This window comes from Canis aureus, chromosome 2 (assembly GCF_053574225.1).
Source record: "Canis aureus isolate CA01 chromosome 2, VMU_Caureus_v.1.0, whole genome shotgun sequence".
NCBI classification, from domain to species: Eukaryota; Metazoa; Chordata; class Mammalia; order Carnivora; family Canidae; genus Canis; species Canis aureus.
This window is the reverse complement of record NC_135612.1, coordinates 56,380,903-56,394,723: the sequence shown is the minus strand read 5'-3', so window position 1 is coordinate 56,394,723 and position 13,821 is coordinate 56,380,903. Positions and strand designations below refer to the sequence as shown.

Sequence of the window (13,821 nt, the reverse complement as noted above, 5' to 3'; positions counted from 1 at the left end):
GAACTGATTACAGTAGTCTAAGCACTTTCAACGAGAAAGTTACAACAGACTCCTTTATAGAATACCTGAACCTTGGGGCAGAGGTCCGTTCGTTGGCCTGTCTCCTGACCGTCCCCATGACTTCCCCTCTTTGCCTGTCACCACCCGCCTCTCGGTTCCCCCAGAGATATCTGTTCATTGTTTATATGTTCTTAAATATACATCTGCCTTATGTAATGTTGTTTGAGAGTATCTGTTTTAACTAAATAAGTATTTTAAATCTTATTCTATTTTCTACTTTTCTCACTCAACATAACATTGTCGAGAGCTACCCATGTGCCTGGTAGGTGCTTCCTCCCACTGCTTAATATCCTGTTGCTGGCGTATACCACGTTTCACTCTTTTGCTGTCCTGGGGGATGTGGGGGCATCTCTGATGCCAACAAACTTCTCTAACTAGGGAAGTAAGCATTATAGGGAGAACCCAAATCCATCTCCTATACCGCCCCCTGCCTCCAAAGGCTTCAGAGGAGAAGGGATCAAGACTCACTTCCGATTCTATTAAATTCAAATTGTCATCTCTAAGGAAAGTGAACATTCCAAATGGATGAGTGCTATAAACTTTAAAAACTCACAAAATGAAGCTTCTATTTCCTGAAATATCTGATTCCAGGTTTCCTGTCACTACATAAGTGTCATGCTAAGTTAAAAAAAAAAAAAAAGGCAATTTTTCAAAACCAGAATGAGCTCTTCAGGGAAAAAAAAAAATGCCCAAAGCTAAGCTCTCAGCCACAGCCAATTGGTCTAAAGGTCTAAAAATACATTTAAGGGCTTGATTGTCGAGAGGAATCTGATTTTATAAACCACTAGACAGCTTTCTGCAGGCCATGGCTTGGATGTAAGCTGAGTGCAGAAGGACAGACTGGTATGCATTATAAAAAGCAAGGTTGAAACCGCAAGAACGAAAATCCAAATGGAGTCAATAAAATGTTACTCGGGTGCCAATATCTGCCAGAGAGTCTACAATATCAGATGGTAGCAGTGATCCCAGAACTCTCTCCAGGCTAATCTTAAGAGTCCCACGTAGATGATTACAGATGAGACCAGGAAAGTCCATCCAAGTATCTTAGGAAGCAGGGAACTAAGTCCCCTGATTATCTGACCACTCAGAAATGGCCTTTTCATATATCATGTACACTTGATTACTGATATAATTAAATTCTGGTAATTCTCTCCTTGTGGGTTTTATGTGTGTGTTTTTATTTCCTCCAACACAAGAATAGAATGAGATTATAGCTCCTTGAATTAAAGAAAAATCTTTCTTCTAAATGGAAATATACTTCTAGGAGACAAAAAGCATACAGGTGTTTATCATTTTAGGAGAGACAATTTTCCTCTGTAATTTTATGGCAGTACAGAGATAACTTAAAGAGAAGGAAATAAGGCAGATTGGCTTCCTATCCTATATTATGAACAAATGTACTGAGATTCTGCTAGTGTGCACAAAATGGCAGGCTGCAAGGGGAACCCCCAAAAGCAGCCTAAAGTCTGCCTCTGTTCTTACAACTACCACTCTGCTTCTGCTTGGTGGGCAGACTCACTGCTAGGTGCTCCCATCCATGATTCTAGCAGGGCTGAGTGTGTCTTTCCTTTGGTCCCCATGTATGAGACATATTTGTTTTCCTTCCAAGGATTTAATCAACGGAACTAAGCCAAATCCCATTACAAATGTCCCTCCCAGAAAGTGGAAAGCTTCTCTTTTATCTTCTGTGTCTGAACAGGAACATCTCTCTGAATAACTGGCTGTTAGAGTTAGCAAATAAATTAAAAAGAAAGAGATGTTTGTTTTCCTGCTGAGTAAGAATAAAAAAAGCCCCACCAGCTCTTTGCTTTTGTTTTGGGGGCCATGAGAGACTCTGTGTTCCCTGGAGCCATGACCCACATGACTCTGAGGTGGTAGGATTCTGCTTCTGGATATCAAGTGTACAAGGAGGGATCTATAGATATGTCCCACTTCGCCAGAGAGCTTTTCACTATCAGCACTGAGTCATGTATGTATCTCATAATTCATCACCAGAAAATGCCAGGAGTGGGGACGGCCAGAACTCTGTAGATCATGCAGAGACATTGTTAACAAGATTCAGGCTTGTCTAGACTCTGACATAACAGGTATTTCCCGAGCACTCACTAATTACCAGGCACTGTTCTGGGCTCCTTGACATATGTCCTCTCATTTTGTCTCCCAATGATGCTGCAGAGAAGGGGGGATCATCCTGTTTATGGATGATCAGATTGATGTTCAAAGATATCTCAGAGCAAAGTAGTGGCAAAGCCAAGGAGTGAGTCCAGGTCCCTGAACTTAAGCTCCATGGCCACACTGCCTCTTGATGTAAATGTTGTCACACAATTTTTGGAGAACAAGTTTGGCCAGAATGAGCCTGAGGCCCAGGTCTGGAAAGACTCATGGAACTGACGCAGATCATGGTCTCAATTCCAAACACTGTTTCACCTCAATCAGCTTTCAACAAGACTAAATGTGTTGTAAGAATTTCCTTGGGGTCACTGTTGCAAGGTCACTGGCTCAAAGCTCTGAAGGAGCTTCTGCCTGAGAACAATATTCAGCATGTTCAACAAAACCAGATTTCACGTTCAGGGGGAAACAAGAATGGCCTGAGAGAACGTGAGGTTCTGGCAGGGACTTAAAGACGATCTCCAGCATTTTGTTTCCGTCGTATTTATTTTTGCGATTGTGTTCTATTTATGGCAACAGATCACAGTTTTCCACTCTGAGGTGATCATATTAGATCCTTTTTGGTGCCTATGTTTATGTAAATTTTTAAAAGGTCCATTGAAAGAAAAAAAAAAACGTAAGTTATAGTACAGGGGTAACACAGATACGCAAAAGCAGTGAGGTTAATATGGCTACAGCCGATATCCAAAGCCATTGCTTTAGAGAGCAGTGGTTCTTTTTTTTTTTTTTAAGAATGAATGAATGAATTTATTTGACAGAGAATGTGCACAAGCAAGGAGTGCAGCAGGCAGAGGGAGAGGGAGAGGGAGAGGGAGAAGCAGGCTCCCCACTGAGCAGAGAGCCTGACGCGAGACTCAATCCCAGGACCCTGAGATCACAACCTGAGCTGAAAGCAGATGTTTAACCCACTGAGCCACCCAAGTGTCCCATAGGGAACAGTGGTTCTTAAGCTTGAAACTGCACCATAATCTCTTGAAGGGACTGTTGCACAGGATTGATGGACCCCAGTCCCAGAGTTTCTGATTCAGCAGGTCCAGGGTAGGGGCCAAGAATCTGAATCTCCAACAAGTTCCCATGAGGTGGTGATGTTCCTGGCCCAGGGAGCCCACTTTGAGAATCACTGCTATCAGATCATAATCTAGGAATCTACTGCCCACGCCTGGCCCAAGAAGAACTCACTTGGAAGGTTAACTTTTTACCTTGTTTCTAGAGCCCCATGCAACCCCCAGACTGTTTCTCTTCCATTCCCAGCAACACCAGCTCCTTCTGTGGTCTGGGCTACTCAGTGGTCCCACAAAGCACCTGCCTCCTGCTTTCACTAGGAGCCTAAATCCCAGAAGAGAGCGGTCTGATGTACACATTCAGGAGAACCTGATGCTGGCTGAGGAGCCCTCCATGATAAGCCTGTGGTTTAAGGGAGAAAAGGCAGAAGCTGCACTCAGTTTGTGGCTCTCTGTATAAGCTGATATTCTGTAGCCCTGCAGGGAAGCAGTGGTTTGGGGCCGGGCTGACTTAGGCTGGGCTGAAGGAGGAGGATTTATTCTAGTCCTTCAAACACAACCATACCTGAGCCTGCGTACTCTGATCTGCTCCCAAGTGTGGTAGGTGGTTGGGGGAGATATAAGAAGAAAATCAGTTAGAGCATGGGGCTCTGGCAGCAGACGGACCTGGAGCTAGATCCTAGCCATGCTGTCCACTAGCTGAGCAAACAGAAGCTCATTCTTTAGCTTTTCTATGTTTCTGTTTGTTCACACATAAAACAGGCATGGGGCGGGCGGTGGCGGCGGTGGGGGGACCTGGTGGCTCAGTGGTTGAGCAGATGTCTGTCTGCCTTTGGCTCAGGTCATGATCCTGGAGTTCCGGGATCGAGTCCCACATCGGGCTCCCTGCAGGGAGCCTGCTTCTCCCTCTGCCTATGTCTCTGCCTCTCTGTGTGTGTCTCTATTAGATAAATAAATAAAATCTTAAAAAAAATAGGCATGAAAAGAGATCTTTCACAGGTTTGTTTGGAAGAACAAATGTGAAGATGAGTGCCCTAGCTCATGGTTTGATACACGTAAATGCTCAGCACTGTTGCCCGGTGCTTTGAGAGGAAGTATCAGCATTGAGTCCCTCGAGCAATTCTAGTAACTGTGGTTCCTGGGGTGGCACGAGTGTTGAACCATTTACCTTCAATTTAAAAATTCAGTTCATTAAAAGAGACTTATCTCAATGGAGGCTCTGGTCGCCTCCTCATTTCCTCCAGGCAGACACTTCCTCCATATTAAACAGATGATGATCCCCCACATGAGCCTGCAAATATGTGTAGCACATGTGCAGAGCCCTGGGTTAACTGGCCCAGAGCCTTCCTCAGCTGCCTGTGAAATCTCTGAACTAAGTGAGCAGTGAGCAGGCTCTCCCCCTCACCACTTAGCAGTTACCCCTTCTGTCTTTGGTAAGTTCTGTTTTGGTACCTGAGGGAGGATAGGGTGAAAATCTAAATGTTAGAACCAATGCATCCATTGACTCGATCAGACAGGGCAAGCAACCTGGTCTCTCTGTTTTTCAGGTTTTCCATGGATAATTAAAAATAATACATGCTTTAAGAATAATCAAAACAAGATACTCAAGAATTAGTGTAAATATGTTTCCTGCTTTTTGCTATAAGTAAAAAGTGTTTTCCAAATCCTGTTTTCATCTGTCTTCAAGAATAAAGATAATACCACTGCATTCCAGCTGCTGAGTAGGATGCCATGTATTACACAAACACCAATTTTGAAGTCAGCTTCAAAAAACACAAGTGTGCCATTTCTAACTCTGAGCCCTGGCATTCACAAATGAAGTCTGTGCCTCACCTCCTCCGCATGTTACAGTGCAGGGAAAGAAGTCAGTTTGTCTCCACTGATGACTGATCGGCTGGTAGAAGAAGAACTGGACAACACTGTCTTTGGCCACAGTGTACCTGGTCTGGACAGAGAGAACTGTGGTCATGTATCTGCATACACCGAGTAGTGCTTCCCGCACCTTTCCAAATGTGATGAATCTATTTCACTAATGTAGGTAGACAATCACATATCAATCACAACAAACTATGGCACATGAAAATTCCAAAAATTCTAACATGTGATAACATTTCATTTAGGTTTGGCATACATGGGGGCTCAACAGATCTTCAACCAGTCTCCCTGGAGTCATCCTTCCAGAGGATTCCATGCCTGTGAATGAGTTCTCAAATGTGTAGGTGGGCTTGTTTGTTTGTGTAACTTCTTTTTCCTATCTGATATATCTGATTTTAATTTCCATGAGAGCAGGGACTGGGACAGGCTGGGTTTGTTTGCAACATGGCACATAACTGGGATTCTTACACTTTCAATAATAATATCCTTAAGCAAATACTTTCAAAAAGGTTTTCTGAAAGCACAACAGCAAAAACGCAAACACACAGAAATACATAGTGTTTACACATGATGTTTACTAGCGCTCCAGAATCTAACTAAAGAGGGGAAAGGGTACCACAGTGCATGTGCAAGCAGAGGGAAGAAGGAGGTACTGCTGCAGGACTGATGCAGCAAAAACAGAAAAAGAAAGATGAAAAAGAAGTTGAGTTCATGCAGAACTGATCCAGAAATGCCAACACACATCACATATGGATGGAGTTCAGGTCAGAGACCTAGAGTAAATAATGAGTAGCCGATATTTGATGATGTAATTGCTGAGAATTTCCTAGACCTTGAGAAAGACAGGTATACTTGGTTCAAAAAATTTTTATCAAGTTCTGAGCAGACATTTTTAAAAAGTTACAACCACCAAGATAAAGAAAAATCTTAAAAGTTCAGAAAGAAACAAATAAGATTACCTACAAAGCATTGGCATCAAATTTCTCACAGCAAACACTGGATTCAAGAAAACAAAATCATACCTTTAAAGTGACGAGGAATAATAACTTTTCATCTAGAATTCTTTAAATTATTAACCAATAATCAAAGATCAATTATCAATCTATGAATGATCTATAATCAAATTAACAATCATAGTCAATGAAATAAAGATATTTTCAGACACAAAATGACCAAAACTTTACCACTTGAGACCCTTATCGGAAAAAAAAAAAAAAGAAAAAGCTACTAAAAGGTACCAAACAAGACTAATAATAGAAAAGCAGAAGAAGGTAGTGGATACAAGAAACAGTAATGATGAAATCAATCAGTAAAAGCTTATTTATAAATGTCAATAAATAAGAGTTGACTAAAAAAAATAATACTTTGATGTATCTGATTATAAAACAGTATAAAAAGTCCAGCACGAGATGTGTTGTTGGGGAGGAGAGGCAGGGCAGTGTGGTGGGGGAGGGAGTGTACAGTGGTCATAGGGGCACAAAACATTTCTAAAAGGTTTTTCTCTAGCTATGGAAGAATGGCTTGTCTCTGATGAATCCTGCCAGTGAGAATAAGTGAAAACACTGCCTAAAATATTTTTTAATGTAGTTGAAGGCACCAGAGAACTACCATACTAGTGAGTGTTTGCAGGGCCAAGAGCCCAGACACAAAGAAAGCCCAGAGAGGTGAGCATAACACTTGGCACCCCCTCTGGCACCACATTTCTGCTGAAGGCATTTTCCATCATGCAAGTGGTGACTGAGTGGCTGAGAAGCTGAGCAGACCTGTCATCAGACTCGTGTGGCTGAGAACAAACACTGGAGCCCAAGATCCACCAAGCTGATGCCTTACTGGTAAATGCCCCAGGCACCCAACTGAGACCCCAAAAAGCTCTCTCCTAGGAAAAAGTGTGAACTGGAAGTAGACCAATTTTCAAAGGGAATGAAAGGCCAGGTTCAAATTACTTCAATTCCTGTTGGCTGAAGGTAATTGGCTGCTAATCTGTGTTCCAAAAGCAGAAATTAATCCAGTGTCAAATCATATCTATAATCTTTCATCTACTATACATAGAAAAACTTAAAAATAACTAGGCACACAAAAAGGTAAATTTTAATAACAACCAAAAAAGGTGGAGGAATAGACTATAAGTGGAATTACAGAACATCCAGATATTGGCATCACCTGATAGAAATTTAAACACCTATATATACTGCCACCACCCCCTCTAACTCTAGCTTTGGCTTCAGCTCATGTCTCACAATACTCCTTCTAATCCCAGGGTATTACAGCACCACTGTTAGCACACAGCTCTCCTTAGGCTCTGTTTTTTAGAAAGCCTAAGCTAAGATACAGTGGTTACAATGCTTAAGAAACTAAATAACGGGGGTCCCTGGATGGCTCATCAGTTTAATGCCTGCCTTCAGCCCAGGGTGTGGTCCTGGGGTCCCGGGATCGGGTCCCACATTGGGCTCCCTGTGTGGAGCCTGCTTCTCCCTCTGCCTGTGTCTCTGCCTCTCTCTCTCTCTGTGTCTCTCATGAATAAATAAATAATTAAAAAAGAAACTAAATGACAAGAGAGAGAATTTTACTACAAACAAGAAGCTACAATAAAAATAAAATGGCAGGGGTGACTGGGTGGCTCAGTTGGTTAAGCATTTGCTTTTGGCTCAGGTCATGATCCCCAGGTCCTAGAATTCAGCCCCCGCATCAGGCTCCCTGCTCAGTGGGGAGCCTATCTCTCCCTCTCCCTCTTCCCCTTCCCACCTCCATGCATGTTCACTCACTCTCTCTCTCAAATAATAAAATAAATAAAATCTTAAATAAGTAAGCAAATAAATAAATAAAATGGCGATTCTAGAAGTATGAAGCATGATCATTTAAATCAGTATCTCAATGGATAGACTTGACAGTGGATTAGACTGGAGTTCAGCAAATACTTTCATAAAGAACTAGATAGTAAACATTATAGTTTTCAGGCCATATCATCCCCATTTCAGTTATTTGATGTGGCTGGTATAGTGAAAAATCAGCCACAATCTATAAACAAATGGCTTTGGCTGTGTCCCAGTAAAATTCCACTTACAAAAACAAGCCATCAGCTTGCTGGCTAGGATTTGCTGGCCCCTGGATTACACATACTTGAAGAGAGAATCAGCAAATGGACAGGTAAGAAGGTACTGGAAAGTAGACATTGAGAGATAAAAGTATATACCTATAGCCCCAGAAAAAGAGAACAGAGAGAATGCAATAGAAATAAATGTGCAGGAGCAATAAACGAGAATCTTCCAAATTTGATGGTGGATATGAAACCAGAGTTGTGAAGCACCACAAACCTCAAGCAGAAGAGAGCCACTAATTACCTCACAGTCAAATGGATGAAAACAAAAACCAAGGAGAATACACTTAAAAGCAGCAAAACCTCCTAAGGCACAAAAATAAGACCAACAGCTGACTTCTCAACAGAATTAACGGAAGCCAGAAGACAATGGAGCGATAAAGTGCTGAAAGACTTTATCAGCACTGAAAGACTTTCAGACTCTAAAGTGCTGAAAGAAAATAGTTTCATAAGGGTAAAACAGTCATATCACTAGAAGAGGTAACGACTCTAAATGTGAATGTGCCTAACAATCTAGCCTCAAAGATAAATAATTTGAAATTAACAAGATTAGAAAAGAACTAAATAAAGGAACAGTCACAGTGGCAGTTTTACCATATCTCTTATGGTAACTAATAGAATGAGCAGACAACAACCAGTAGGCTATTATTTTTATTTATTTTTTTTAGTAGGCTATTGTTTTTAATAAAACCATTAATAATACCATGATAAAATTGACATATGAACAGTGATCAACAACAGAAGATGATGCATCATATCTTCTAATATTTGCTATGTTCTGAGCCACCAATTAAGTTTCATCAGATTTCAAAAAAAAAAACATAATATAGAATATGTTCTTTGACTAAAGTGAAATGAAGCTATAAAATAATGATGAGATTACTGGAAAATTTCTACATACTTGGATAAGACACTTCTAAATATTCCATAAATCAAAGAATATATCACTATGAAAATTATAATACAATTTGAATGATGATGGAAAAGATTTCATATCAAAATTTGTGGAATAAGGGGATCCCCGGGTGGCTCAGCAGTTTGGCACCTGCCTTTGGCCCAGGGCGCAATCCTGGGGTCCCGGGATCGAGTCCCATGTCGGGCTCCCTGCATGGAGCCTGCTTCTTCCTCCTCCTGCCTCTCTGCCGTCTATAATAAATAAATAAATAAATCATAAAAAAATTGTGGGATAAAATATAAGGCACACTTGGAATGAAATTCATAGACTTAAATACATGTATTATGGGAAAAAAAGGAAGAAAATAAATGACCTAAACAGTCAACTCAAAAAGTTAAAAAAGGAATAGTTTATTGAATCCAGAGAAAGTGAAAGAACAGAGATAATAAAGATGAGAATGGATATTAATGATATAGAAAGGAAACTACATTAAAATTGGTAATAAAGTCAAGATGTGTTTCTGTGAAAAGTCTAATAAAAGCAATAGCCCCCCAAAATGACCGATCAAGTTAAAAAGAAAGTAGAAACAAACAATCAGTATCAAGAATGAGAAAAGGCACTCACTACAGATCCTGGAGACAATGAAGAAATAATAAAAGGATATAAAAATGAACTATTGGGACTTCATCAAGATAAGAAGCTTTTGCACAGCAAAGGATACAGTCAACAAAACTCAAAGACAACCTACAGAATGGGAGAAGATATTTGCAAATGACATATCAGATAAAGGGCTAGTTTCCAAGATCTATAAAGAACTTATTAAACTCAACACCAAAGAAACAAACAATCCAATCATGAAATGGGCAAAAGACATGAACAAAAATCTCACAGAGGAAGACATAGACATGGCCAACATGCATATGAGAAAATGCTCTGCATCACTTGCCATCAGGGAAATACAAATCAAAACCACAATGAGATACCACCTCACACCAGTGAGAATGGGGAAAATTAACAAGGCAGGAAACCACAAATGTTGGAGAGGATGCGGAGAAAAGGGAACCCTCTTACACTGTTGGTGGGAATGTGAACTGGTGCAGCCACTCTGGAAAACTGTGTGGAGGTTCCTCAAAGAGTTAAAAATAGACCTGCCCTACGACCCAGCAATTGCACTGTTTGGGATTTACCCCAAAGATTCAGATGCAATGAAACACCGGGACACCTGCACCCCGATGTTTCTAGCAGCAATGTCTACAATAGCCAAACTGTGGAAGGAGCCTCGGTGTCCATCGAAAGATGAGTGGATAAAGAAGATGTGGTTTATGTATACAATGGAATATTACTCAGCTATTAGAAATGACAAATATCCACCATTTGCTTCAACACAATAAAATGAGTCAAATGAATTTTTTGGTTCCTTGGTGCATATACAAGTGATATTATATAGCACATTAAGCATTCAGTAGCATTATGTCTAAGAAAATAATGTATGTACCTTAATTTAAAAATTTATTGCAGAGCACCTGGCTGGCTCAGTCAGTAGAGCATGAAACTCTTGATCTCAGGGTCCTGAGTTTAAGCCCCATGTTGAATGTAGAGATTATTTAAAAATAAAAAATCTTAAAAAAATTAAAAACTAAAAATACTTTTATTTAAAAAAATAAGCTCAAAAAAATAAGCTCACATGGTAAGCTTTCAGCTAGATGTTGTTACTGATCACAAATCACCATCACAAAGAGAGTAATAACAAAAAATTTTGAGATATTCTGAGAATTACCAAAATGTGACACTGAGACATAAAATAAGCAAAGTCTGTTGGGTAAATGGTGTCAATAGACTTGTTCAATGCAGGATTTCCACAAACCTTTGTAAAAAATACAGTATCTACCAACTGCAATAAAATGAGGTACACCTATAGACAAAGTCCATGAAACAAAACTGACATAAAAGGCAACTAAAACTCTGAGTAGTTCTATATATTTTAAAGACCCCAAACACACACTTCTAAGAATTTCCTGTTGAGTATTTCCAAATATTTAAAGAAGAAATAACACCAGTTTTATACATACTATTGCAGAGAATAAGAACTCAGAAAACACTCTAAACTTGTTTTATAAAGACAGTGTAAATTAATACCAAGACTTGACATGAATACATTACAAGAAAAACAAAAAACCTCTCCTGGACATAGCTACCAAAAATATCATAAATAAAATAATTTAAAATTATACTCAGTGATACATAAAAGGATATCTTTTTATTAATAATGAAATAATAAATACTAATAAAATATAATAATGATAATGACGAAGTGAAGTTTACTACAGGAAGGTAATATGGGTTTAACACTTAGAAATCAACATAATTCAGTATACTGAAGGGAAAAAAACAGCCCAATATATGAAGGAAAAAACATATGATCACTCCAAAAAATGTAGAAAAAGCATTTGATAAAATTCCACATTTATTTATGATGAAGCAAATTAGAAAAAGTTTCTTTCGTTGGATAAAAAAGTTATCCAAAAAAAGTTTCTTTCATTGGATAAAATAGTTATCAAAAATTCTTAGCAAACATTATACATGATGGGGAATTACAGGGTCCATTGTCCCTGAAATGAGAAGCATGACAAACATAGCTTCTGTCAACTATTACTCAATATCATATCAAATATCCTAAGTAGTACAATGTAGCAAGAAAAATAAATAAAATATACAAGATTAGAAAAGAAGAAACAAAATTACCATATTTGTAGGTGTCATAATTGTTTATATATCTACTACAAAAGAATATATTAATTATTAGTATTAATAAGTGAATATAGTAAAAATAGAAAGCCAATATACAAAAAATCAAGACTTCCATAACTGGCAAATAAACTGAAAATGAAAAAAATGTCATTTATGATAACATCAAAATAACAAACTGGGAATAAATTTACAAAAAATATATGACATAAACATTAAAAATTAGAAACATGAGAGAATTTTTAAATAAATGGATGGATATACCATATTTATGGATTGAAAAATTTGGTATTGGAAAGTTTTCAGGTCTCTCCAAGTTGACAAATAGATTGAGTGCAATTCCCATCAAAATCCAGAAGAATGTTATAAAAATTGATAGGCATACTTAAAAGTTGCTATGGAAATGCGAAGAGTCAGTAATATCAAAGATCATCTTCAAGAACAAAGTGGGAAAACTTACACTAGCAAATATCAAGACTTGCTTTAATATAAGGTAATTAAGTTATGATGGTACTACACAGATCAATGAAACAGAATAGAGTCCAGAAACAGATCCACACACATACAGTTTGGGATTTAAGACAAATGGGGAACGGACTGTCTTTTCACCAAATGGCACTGGGTCAACTGGATAGTCATGTGGAAAAAGATATAGATTCTACTTCACAACGTGTGCAAAATCAACTCTGGGTGGATTATAGCTCATAATACAACAGGTAAAACAATAAGGCTTCTAGAAGAAAACACAGAAGAATAGTTTCATGACCCTGAATGAGACAAAAATCTCCTAACACACAAATATAAATTGTCTAAACATAAAGTTATAAGTTGATAGCTTACACTACAACAAAATTAAGAGCTTTTGTATGGCAAAACTGATTGCCCTAAATACATGTAACAGAGGGGAAAAAAGGTTGAAGATAAAATGAATTAAGAATTGAGCTCTAGAAACTAAAAATACAACACCAAAATAAACCCATGTGAAGATAAAGGAAAGAAAAAATTAAAATTTATATAAATCACATAGTTTTCAAACTTGGGAGTTAAAAAGACAAAAATCTGGTTTTTATATGTCTCAGAGACAAATCTTTGGAGGGTCTGAATGAAACAAAAATGAGACAAGGAACCAGTGGAAGAGACATAGTTACTTAGAAGTACAGTGAGATTTTTTTTTTTTAATGCTAAGGCAATACTATTATTACATTTGAAAAGTTTGAAAGAATTAGATGAACTGGATACTTCTCTAGCAAAATACAAATTCCAAAACTGGCTTAACAATAGAACCCTAAATAAATCAATAAGCCTAAGAGGGGCTGAAATGGTTTTCTGAGTCCCACCCATTATCCCCAAAAAGAAAGAGAAGAGGAAGAAAAAGAAAGAAAAGGCATTAAACCCAGATGTTTTCCATAAAGAGATGACCTTATCGGAGCAGATGCATTTAATTGCTGACCAATATCCACTTCCCTTCCCCATCCTGCCAAAGGCTCACTTTTGTTCCGGTGCTCATGCCTCCCCCACGTGTCTTAGCTAACGCATGATTGTCCCACGTGATCATAGTGGGCACAGCTGCCTTGCCAGGTGTGGGGCCCAACGTGATCGTGCCTTTGCTCACACAACTGCAGAGCATAACTGATCGGTAGTGCCCATCCCAAGTCAAGCTCGCTGTGGGCTGCTCCCACCCAGGGGGTCCGAGACTGGCCATTTCCCAGGAGACACTGTGTCATGTGATAAGATGACTCTGGCTCAGAGACTCTCCTGCAGCCTTGCTGAATTCTCTAGAACTGCTCTCCAATCTGAGATGCTCCCACCCAACTGTCCTTCCTTCCCTCTCTCCTCTGCTTGTGGTCAGATCTTCCCTATAGCTGGACATCCCTCCTGGCCTCTCTCGGCTCCATCTTGCCTGTCCCTTGTGGGCATGCTGCTCCTAAATGTCTTGCATATCTAATCCTGTCTTGGCATCTGCTTCCTGAAGAACCCAGAAG

At 39.1% G+C, this 13,821-nt stretch overlaps 1 protein-coding gene across 3 annotated transcripts in view; it reads right to left on the bottom strand.

Annotated features, from left to right (window-relative positions):
* ADAMTSL3 (ADAMTS like 3) overlaps nucleotides 1-13,821 on the bottom strand; it is a 338,072-nt gene that overhangs the window by 135,798 nt on the left and 188,453 nt on the right. For all 3 annotated transcript variants that reach the window (XM_077874049.1, XM_077874059.1, XM_077874055.1), the window contains exon 10: nucleotides 5,064-5,175. In XM_077874049.1, coding sequence (XP_077730175.1) covers nucleotides 5,064-5,175 — 112 coding nt within the window. The remainder of the gene's footprint in view (nucleotides 1-5,063; nucleotides 5,176-13,821) is intronic.